Below are 10,554 nucleotides of genomic sequence, written 5' to 3'. Positions count from 1 at the left end.
TTGGTGGAGTGCTGCAGAGATGGGTGTCCTTCTGGAAGGTTTTCCCATCTCCACAGAGGAACTCTGGAGCTCTGTCAGAGTGACCATCAGGTTCTTGGTCACCTCCCTGACCAAGGCCCTTCTCCCCCGATTTGCTCAGTTTGGCTGGGCGGCTAAATCTATGAATAGTCTTGGTGGTTCCAAACTTCTTCCATTTAAGAATGATGGAGACCACTGTGTTCTTGGGGACCTTCAATGCTGCAGAAATGTTTTGGTACCCTTCCTCAGATCTGTGCCTCGACATAATCCTGTCTTGGAACTCTACGGACAATTCCTTCGACGACATGGCTTGGATTTTGCTCTGACATGCACTGTGAAATGTGGGACCTTAGACAGGTGTGTGTTTCTTTCAAAATCATGTCCAATCAAGTTGTAGAAACATCTCAAGGATGATCAATGAAACAGGGTACAACTCAAGCTCAATTTCGAGTCTCATAGCAAAGGGTCTGAATATTTATGTAAATAAGGTATTTCATGTTATATACATACATACATACATACATACATACATACATACATACATACATACATACACACGTACGTACGTACGTACGTACGTACGTACGTACGTACGTACATACATACATACATACATACACACATATATGGGGGGTCAGGGGAGAGGGAGAGGATGAAAGAGAGTGAGAGAGAGCTTGGACATGACACCAGGCACAGTGAGTCAGACGGCACAAGAAGGAGAGAGTGACAACAGAAAGTAGCTACTGCGCTGAAGGGGGCTACAGTATTGCTGTGTTGAGTAGAGACTGACAACAGAAAGTAGCCACTGCGCTGAAGGGGGCTACAGTATTACTGTGTTGAGGAGAGAGTGGTACCCTACACTATCCTGTGCTACTGTTGCTGCTACGGCCATGGGGACCAGGGTCCTGCTTCTCTCCATCTTAATGATTTCTTTCAACTGGTCCATGGGGGCTGTCATCACTGGGGTGAGTGACAAACCTTTCATTCATATGCTGTGTGGAAATTTTAACTAATAGAGTTGTCATTGTGAAACGTACGATTGAAAGTAGAGAGAGACAGATGCAGAGAGAGTAGGGGTCATTAGAAGTGACAGTTGGAAGGTAGAGAGAGACAGATGCAGAGAGAGTAGCGGTCATTAGAAGTTAGAGAGAGTAGCGGTCATTAGAAGGTAGAGAGAGTAGGGGTCATTAGAAGTGACAGTTGGAAGGTAGAGAGAGACAGATGCAGAGAGAGTAGCGGTCATTAGAAGTTAGAGAGAGTAGCGGTCATTAGAAGTGACAGTTGGAAGGTAGAGAGAGACAGATACAGAGAGACCAGTGGTGGAAAAAGTACCCAATTTTCATACCAGAGTAAAAGGAAAGATACCTTAAAAGAAAATGACTCAAGTAAAAGTCCCCTAGTAAAATACTACTTGAGTAAAAGTCCCCTAGTAAAATACTACTTGAGTAAAAGTCCCCTAGTAAAATACTACTTGAGTAAAAGTCTAAAAGTATTTGGTTTTAAATATACTTAAGTATCAAAAGTAAAAGTATAAATAATTTAAAATGTCTTATATTAAGCAAACCAGAAAACACGATTTTAAAAGTTGTCAAAAATATAAATAGTAATGTACAGATACCCAAAAAAGTATTTTTACTTAGGTACTTTACACCACTGAGAGAGACAGATATAGAGAGAGTAGGGGTCATTAGAAGGTAGAGAGAGACAGATATAGAGAGAGTAGGGGTCATTAGAAGGTAGAGAGAGAGACAGATATAGAGAGAGTAGGGGTCATTAGAAGGTAGAGAGAGAGACAGATACAGAGAGAGTAGGGGTCATTAGAAGGTAGAGAGAGACAGATATATAGAGAGAGTAGGGGTCATTAGAAGTGACAGGTGGAAGTTAGAGCGAGACAGAGAGAGTAAACACCAAATTGAGACTCTGCATGCAGAATTCTGCAAAAATATCCTGTGTTTCCTGGTTCCAGTGGGTACGTGTTTCCTGTTTCCAGTCTGTATGTGTTTCCTGTTTCCAGTCTGTATGTGTTTCCTGTTTCCAGTGGGTATGTGTTTCCTGTTTCCAGTGGGGATGTGTTTCCTGTTTCCAGTGGGGATGTGTTTCCTGTTTCCAGTGGGTATGTGTTTCCAGTGGGTATGTGTTTCCAGTGGGTATGTTTTTCCTGTTTCCAGTGGGTATGTGTTTCCTGTTTCCAGTGGGTATGTGTTTCCTGTTTCCAGTGGGTATGTGTTTCCTGTTTCCAGTGGGTATGTGTTTCCTGTTTCCAGTGGGTATGTGTTTCCTGTTTCCAGTGGGTATGTCAAATCAAATCAAATGTATTTATATAGCCCTTCGTACATCAGCTGATATCTCAAAGTGCGGTACAGAAACCCAGCCTAAAACCCCAAACAGCAAGCAATGCAGGTGTAGAAGCATGGTGGCTAGGAAAAACTCCCTAGAAAGGCCAAAACCTAGGAAGAAACCTAGAGAGGAACCAGGCTATGAGGGGTGGCCAGTCCTCTTCTGGCTGTGCCGAATGGAGATTATAACAGAACATGGCCAAGATGTTCAAATGTTCATAAATGACCAGCATGGTCAAATAATAATAATCACAGTAGTTGTCGAGGGTGCAGCAAGTCAGCACCTCAGGAGTACATGTCAGTTGGCTTTTCATAGCCGATCATTCAGAGTATCTCTACCGCTCCTGCTGTCTCTAGAGAGTTGAAAACAGCAGGTCTGGGACAGGTAGCACGTCCGGTGAACAGGTCAGGGTTCCATAGCCACAGGCAGAACAGTTGAAACTGGAGCAGCAGCACAGCCAGGTGGACTGGGGACAGCAAGGAGTCATCATGCCAGGTAGTCCTGAGGCATGGTCCTAGGGCTCAGGTCCTCTGAGAGTGAGAAAGAAAGAGAGAGAGCATACTTAAATTAACACAGGACACCGGATAAGACAGAAGAAGTACTCCAGATATAACAGACTGACCCTAGGCCCCTGACACATAAACTACTGCAGCATAGATACTGGAGGCTGAGACAGCAGGGGTCAGGAGACACTGTGGCCCCATCCGACGATACCCAAGGACAGGGCCAAACAGGCAGGATATAACCCCACCCACTTTGCCAAAGCACAGCCCCCACACCACTAGAGGGATATCTTCAACCACCAGCTTACCATCCTGAGACAAGGCCGAGTATAGCCCACAAAGATCTCCGCCACGGCTCAACCCAAGAGGTGTCCCTGTTTCCAGTGGGTATGTGTTTCCTGTGGGTATGTGTTCCCTGTTTCCAGTGGGTATGTGTTCCTGTTTCCAGTGGGTATGTGTTTCCTGTTTCCAGTGTTTATGTGAATCCTGTTTCCAGTGGGTATTTGTGGTCCAGAGTCAGAGCTTTACTACAACACCAGACCGGCACAGAAAATGTGCAACCAAACTGAGTAAAAAAAATGTGTGATGGTCCTCTCTCTCTCTCTCTCTGCCTCTCTCTGTCTTTCTCTCTCTCTCTCTGCCTCTCTCTGTCTTTCTCTCTCTCTCTGCCTCTCTCTGTCTTTCTCTCTCTCTCTGCCTCTCTCTGTCTTTCTCTCTCTCTCTGCCTCTCTCTGTCTTTCTCTCTCTCTCTCTGCCTCTCTCTGTCTTTCTCTCTCTCTCTGCCTCTCTCTGTCTTTCTCTCTCTCTCTCTTTGTCTTTTTCTCTCTTCCCCCTTTCTGCCTCTCTCTCTATCTCTCTCTCATTCTCTCTCTCTCTCTCCCTCTCTCTCTCTCTCTCTATCTCTCTCTCTCCCTCTCTCTCTCACTCTCTCTATCTCTCTCTCATTCTCTCTCACTCTCTCTATCTCTCTCTCTCATTCTCTCTCTCTCTCTCTCTCTCTCTCTCTCTCCCTGTCTCTGTCAGGCGTGTGATAGAGATGTTCAGTGTGGGTTTGGTCTATGCTGTGCTGTCAGCCTGTGGCTTAGGGGACTGCGGATGTGTATACCACGAGGGGAAGAGGGGGACGAGTGCCACCCCTTCAGTCACAAGGTGAGGAACACACACGCACGAACGCACGCACACACACACACGCGCAAACACACATGCATATGCTTGATGGCACATACTGGCTGGCACACGCACTCACACATGTGCAAACACTCACACACTCCGGTATACACACACAAGCGCACGCACACACACAAACACACAGAAGTGCACATAAACACATATATGCACAAACATACACACACAGTTATTGCTTAGGATGATAACTTCAGAAGTTATTGACTTGTTTTCATCATGAATCAAACCAATGGAAGTAATACATCACTTTGATTGGCTGGAGATCGGATCAGCCTCCAGCCGGGTTAGTTCACTCCACAAAGTTTATCTCTGGGAATTGACAACTGAATGGTTCTCCATTTCCCATTGGAATTGCTCCATAATCTCTGGTGGCGTTTGACCAAGTCTGTTCATTTAGCCCATAGAGCTGTTGGCTCAATGTGATTTAATGGATCCTAAGGGAGTTGAATCAAATGTAGATCATGTATTTTTCTTCCAGGTGCCCTATCCAGGAAAAAGACAGCATCACACCTGTCCATGTCTTCCTCATTTGGTCTGTACCAGCTACACAGGTAGCACATACAGGTGTACCAAAGACTTCAAAAACCTAGACTTTTGATGACAGGGGAGGAAGAAGAGGAGAGAGAAGAAGAGGAGAAAGATGGGAAACAATGAAAGCAGCACATTCAATCACACACGACCTTCACTCTTTTCCTTCTACTTAGTCTTTGTTCTATATACTATAGGAACTGTTATATTTCATGAGAATATAACATCTGTAAATACACCTCACTGTGCCCCACTGGCCACCAAAGACATACCAAGACAATATATACATGCTAAACTGTGCCAAGAAATATACATAGCTAAATGTTTTCTTTTTTAATGTATGTACCAATTTTATTTATTTTATTTTATTTTACCTTTATTTAACCAGGTAGGCAAGTTGAGAACAAGTTCTCATTTACAATTGCAGACTATAGTTTTAATACACAGGCCTGTCAAAAGCTTGATGCAAATCATAATAATATACGGTTTAATTCATATGCAAATGTAATGTTTTTATTTATGATCAACATTTTTGCTAATTAAACTCACTGTATCATACCACTGTATCATACCACTGTATCATACCACTGTGAAAAATATGTACTTACACTGTGTGTTGTTATGTAAGTAATTATGTAAGTTATATATACACTGAACAAAAATATAAACTCAACATGCAACAATTTCAATGACTTTACTGAGTTACAGTTCATATAAGGAAATCAGACACTTTAAATAAATAAATTAGGTCCTGGGTGGGCATAGACCCACCCACTGGGGAGCCAGCCAATCAGAATGAGGTTTATTACAGACAGAATACTCCTCAGTTTCATCAGCTGTCCAGGTGGCTGGTCTCAGACGAAGCCAGATGTGGAGGTCCTGGGCTGGACTGGTTACACATGGTCAGCGGTTGTGAGGACGGTTGAACGTACTGCCAAATTCTCAAAAACGACATTGGAGGTGGCTTATGGTAGAGAAATTAGCATTAAATTATCTGGCAACAGTTCTGGTGGACATACCTGCAGTCAGCATGCCAATTGCACACTCCCTCAAAACTTGTGGCATTGTGTTGTGTGACAAAACTGCACATTTTAGAGTGGCCTTTTATTGTCCCCAGCAGAAAGTACTGCTGTGTAATGAGCATGCTGTTTCTATTTCTTGATATGCCACACCTGTCAGGTGGATGGATTATCTTGGAAAAGGAGAAATACTAACTGGGATGTGTATAAAAAAAATTGCGCACAAAATTTGAGAGATCTGTTTTTTTTGTGCGTGTACGGTATGGAACATTTCTGGGGATCTTTTATTTGAGCTCATGGGACCAACACTTTACATGTTTTTTTTGTTTTGTGTAATATCTTATCTCTTAGTGAAAGTCCATACCTCTTTGTTTTACTTGAGTATCACGTGGCCGTAATCAGCCTCTTCCAAAAAAAAAACCTGGAGCCCTTGCCTTTCCTATGACTGAAACATGTGAGAATCAATGTCAAATGAGTCCGTAACTAAGGTTGTATTCAACATATGTTGTGGCCATAGAAACATAATTGGGAACAAAGAGATTGTCAAAACAAGTCGTGACTCTGACTCAGAAAACTGTTTTAGTGATATATTCATAGCTGCGTTCTGTTTGTTAAAACAAACAATGTTTTCCCAGCCAATCAGTCAATTAGAAAGCGTCATAATTAAGTCCCTTGGACATTCCTCATAATCATCATCATCATCATCGTCATTTAGCTCCCGGGTGTCGCAGCGGTCTAAGGTGCTGCATCTCAGTGCAAAAGATGTCACTACAGTCCCTGGATCGATTCCAGGCTGTATCACATCCGGACGTGATTGGGAGTCCCATAGGGCAGCGCACAATTGGCCCAGCGTCGTCCGGGTTTGTCTGGGGTAGGCAGTCATTGTAAATAAGAATTTGTTCTTAACTGACTTGCCTAGTTAAATAAAAAAATATTAGAATTTGATTTATAATGTGGAGGATGCCAAACCAAAGCAGTATATATATCCTTTCAAGGGTTCGAATTGTGTCCTGCACGTCATCTTTATGTTGTTGTTCTAAAGTAGAAAAGAAACAAGCATTTTCATCTTTAAACTGGTTCAAATGTGATCTTGTGTTGTCAGAGACGACCTCTACTACACCTTCAGACATTCTGTTTAAGGTACTGATAACCAACGCCTGATTACAGACCAATTGTTCATTACTGATGTAGATAAACTTGTGCTGGTCAGTCAATATTCTGTGTATTCATATATATTCTTCATATATTGCTGTTGTTGAACGCTGTTATCAAATAACTTTGGCAACGGCAAGCTCGTCTACTTTCCAAATGGAAACATGGAACATTTTGATAAGATTATGCCAAGGTACATTCAGCATTACTTAGTCCCCATATAGGTGCAGTGAAATATGTTGCTATAGAGGGTAAAACGCCCCCAGGAGCAAATTAGGGTTAACGACAGATATTCTCTCCTTGTCGTTTCACAAAACAGTGATTGAGTTACGTTATTAGTAGCCTAAATTATGACTATGCAATCTATTCATCACATAAAGAATGGTAGCCTATCTTACCTAGGTTTTTGCTATGATAGATGCACGCAATCCTTTAACATAAAAGTTACATTTTATGGTGAAAGAAAAAGAGCTTCCCTAAACTTGAAACTCACGTGCCGCCTCCGCATGTCGGCATTTGAAGTCGGCCTTGTTCTGATGTGATCATGTGTATTACGCGCCTATTTCACGTTGCACTGAACGTGCCGTTCCACAAGTAAATGAGACAATATATACGACGAGGTTGGGTAATGGTCGACACTATACACCGACTTACAAAACACGCAATTTACCTACCTCATCCGCATACTGTTTTTATTTATTTACTTTTCTGCTCTTTTGCACACTAGTATCTCTACCTGTACATGACCATCTGATCATTTATCACTCCAGTGTTAATCTGTTAAATTGTAATTATTTGCCTACCTCCTCATGCCTTTTGCACACAATGTGTATATAGACTCTCTTTTTTTTCTACCGTGTTATTGACTTGTTAATTGTTTACTCCATGTGTAACTCTGTGTTGTCTGTTCACACTGCTATGCTTCATCTTGGCCAGGTCGCAGTTGTAAAAGAGAACTTGTTCTCAACTGGTCTACCTGGTGAAATAAAGGTGAAATAAATAAAACCATTAGGAACACCTGCTCTTTCCATGACAGACTGACCAGGTGAATCCAGATGAAAGCTATGATCCCTTGTTGATGTCACTTCTTAAATCCACTTCAATCAGTGTAGATGAAGGCGAGGAGACTGGTTAAATAATCATTTGTAAGCCTTGAGACAAATGAGAGATGGATTGTGTATGTGTGCCATTCAGAGGGTGAATGGACAAGACTAAAGTTTTAAGTGCCTTTGAACGGGCTATGGTAGTAGGTGTCAGGTGCACCGGTTTGAGTGTGTGAAGAACTGCAACGTCTCTGGGTTTTTCACGCGCATCAGTTTCCCGTGTGTATCAATAATGGTCCACCACCCAAAGGACATCCCGCCAACTTGACACAGATGTGGGAAGCATTGGAGTCAACATGGGCCAACATCCCTGTGGAACCCTTTTGACACCTTGTAGAGTCCATGACCCTACAAAAAAAAAGAAATATTAGCTAGTTGTCCCTAATGGTTTGTACACCCAGTGTATATGCCGTTCCACAGACCTTTAAACCTAATATTGCAGTGATAATTAATGGTTGGGGCCATTTTTGTTTGTTTTTGCTGTTCTCCAAATAGTAGTATAGAGTTTTTAAACTGTGTAGAAATGCAGTAAATGAGCTTCAACTTTCAAAAAAGTCCCCACTTTGACATATCCTGTTTATCTGAACTGACCCCCCATACCCTAGGTTTATCTGAACTGACCCCCCCCCCATACCCTACGTTTTTCTGAACTGACCCGCCCATACCCTGGGTTTATCTGAACTGCCCCCCCCATACCCTAGGTTTATCTGAACTGACCCCCTCATACTCTAGGTTTATCTGAACTGACCCCCCCATATCCTAGGTTTATCTGAACTGACCCCACTTTGCCATATCCTGTTTATCTGAGCTGACCCCCCATATCCTAGGTTTATCTTAACTGACCCCACTTTTCCATACCCTAGGTTTATCTGAACTGACCCCACTTTGCCGTACTCTAGGTTTATCTGAATCGACCCCCCATACCCTAGGTTTATCTGAACTGACCCCACTTTGCCATATCCTGTTTATCTGAGCTGACCCCCCCATACCCTAGGTTTATCTGAACTGACCCCCCCATATCCTAGGTTTATCTGAACTGACCCACCCATATCCTAGGTTTATCTGAACTGCCCCCCCATACCCTAAGTTTATCTGAACTGACCCCCCCATACTCTAGGTTTATCTGAACTGACCCCCCCCCCATCCCCTAAGTTTATCTGAACTGACCCGCCCATACTCTAGGTTTTTCTGAACTGACCCCCCCCCCCCCCCCCATACCCTAGGTTTATCTGAACTGACCCCCTCATACTCTAGGTTTATCTGAACTGACCCCTCCATATCTTAGGGCTATCTGAACTGACCCCCCCATATCCTAGGTTTATCTGAACTGACCCCCCCCATACCCTATGTTTATCTGAACTGACCCCCCCATACTCTAGGTTTATCTGAACTGACCCCACTTTGCCATATCCTGTTTATCTGAGCTGACCCCCCATATCCTAGGTTTGTCTGAACTGACCACACTTTGCCGTACTCTAGGTTTATCTGAATTGACCCCCCATACTCTGGGTTTATCTGAACTGACCCCACATTGCCATATCCTGTTTATCTGAACTGACCCCCCCATACCCTAGGTTTATCTGAACTGACCCCCCCATATCCTAGGTTTATCTGAACTGACCCCCCATATCCTAGGTTTATCTGAACTGACCCCCCCATACTTTAGGTTTATCTGAACTGACCCCCCCATACCCTAGGTTTATCTGAACTGACCCCACCCCATACTCTAGGTTTATCTGAACTGACCCCACTTTGCCATATCTTGTTCATCTGAACTGACCCCCCCATACCCTAGGTTTATCTGAACTGACCCCCCCATATCCTAGGTTTATCTGAACTGACCCCCCATACTCTGGGTTTATCTGAACTGACCCCCCCATATCCTAGGTTTATCTGAACTGAGCCCCCCATATCCTGTTTATCTGAACTGACCCCCCATATCCTAGGTTTATCTGAACTGACCCCACTTTGCCGTACTCTAGGTTTATCTGAACTGACCCCCCCCCATACCCTAGGTTCATCTGAACTGACCCTCCCATATCCTAGGTTTATCTGAACTGACCCCCCATATCCTAGTTTTATCTGAACTGACCCCCCATATCCTAGGTTTATCTGAACTGTCCCCCCCATATCCTAGGTTTATCTGAACTGACCCCCCATATCCTAGGTTTATCTGAACTGTCCCCCCCATATCCTAGGTTTATCTGAACTGACATACCCTAGGTGTATCTGAACTGACCCCCCATACTCTAGGTTTATCTGAACTGACCCCCCATACCCTAGGTGTATCTGAACTGACCCCCCATACCCTAGGTGTATCTGAACTGACCCCCCCATACTCTAGGTTTAGCTGAACTGACCCCACTGTGGCACAGACTAGTATCCAGATATATTTTGCTTTCTAGATTAGATGACAGACGGTTCTTTAACATTGTTCCTCATATTTACTTTTGCTACATAGGCGTTTTATATTTGTCACCACTTCACACTTCTTATCTGGAGTTGTGTTATCACGTAGTGCTCAAAATGGCACCCTGTGCCCTACATAGTGCACTACTTCTGACCAGAGGCATATGGGCCCTGTTGAAAAGTAGTGCACTATATAGGGGATAGCATGCCATTTTTGGACATTACCCATAGCTTTGACATTGTGTGCTGAAGGAGGGCATTAACATGGTCGATTGGCTGTGGGATTGGGTCCTGGTGTCC

General features: G+C 43.5%; 1 protein-coding gene across 1 annotated transcript; it reads left to right on the top strand.

Moving 5' to 3' along the window:
• Positions 1–693: 693 nt before the first annotated feature.
• Positions 694–5,229, top strand: prok1 (prokineticin 1). Its single transcript, XM_031794967.1, has 3 exons — positions 694–983; positions 3,882–4,007; positions 4,522–5,229. The coding sequence occupies exons 1-3, from the start codon at positions 909–911 to the stop codon at positions 4,639–4,641; spliced, it is 321 nt and encodes a 106-aa protein (XP_031650827.1). The 5' UTR covers positions 694–908; the 3' UTR covers positions 4,642–5,229.
• The last annotated feature ends 5,325 nt before the right edge of the window (positions 5,230–10,554 follow it).

The sequence above is a fragment of the Oncorhynchus kisutch genome, linkage group LG17 (assembly GCF_002021735.2).
Source record: "Oncorhynchus kisutch isolate 150728-3 linkage group LG17, Okis_V2, whole genome shotgun sequence".
Classification (NCBI taxonomy): domain Eukaryota; kingdom Metazoa; phylum Chordata; class Actinopteri; order Salmoniformes; family Salmonidae; genus Oncorhynchus; species Oncorhynchus kisutch.
The sequence above is the reverse complement of the archived record's forward strand: the minus strand, read 5'-3'. Positions and strand labels throughout refer to the sequence as shown.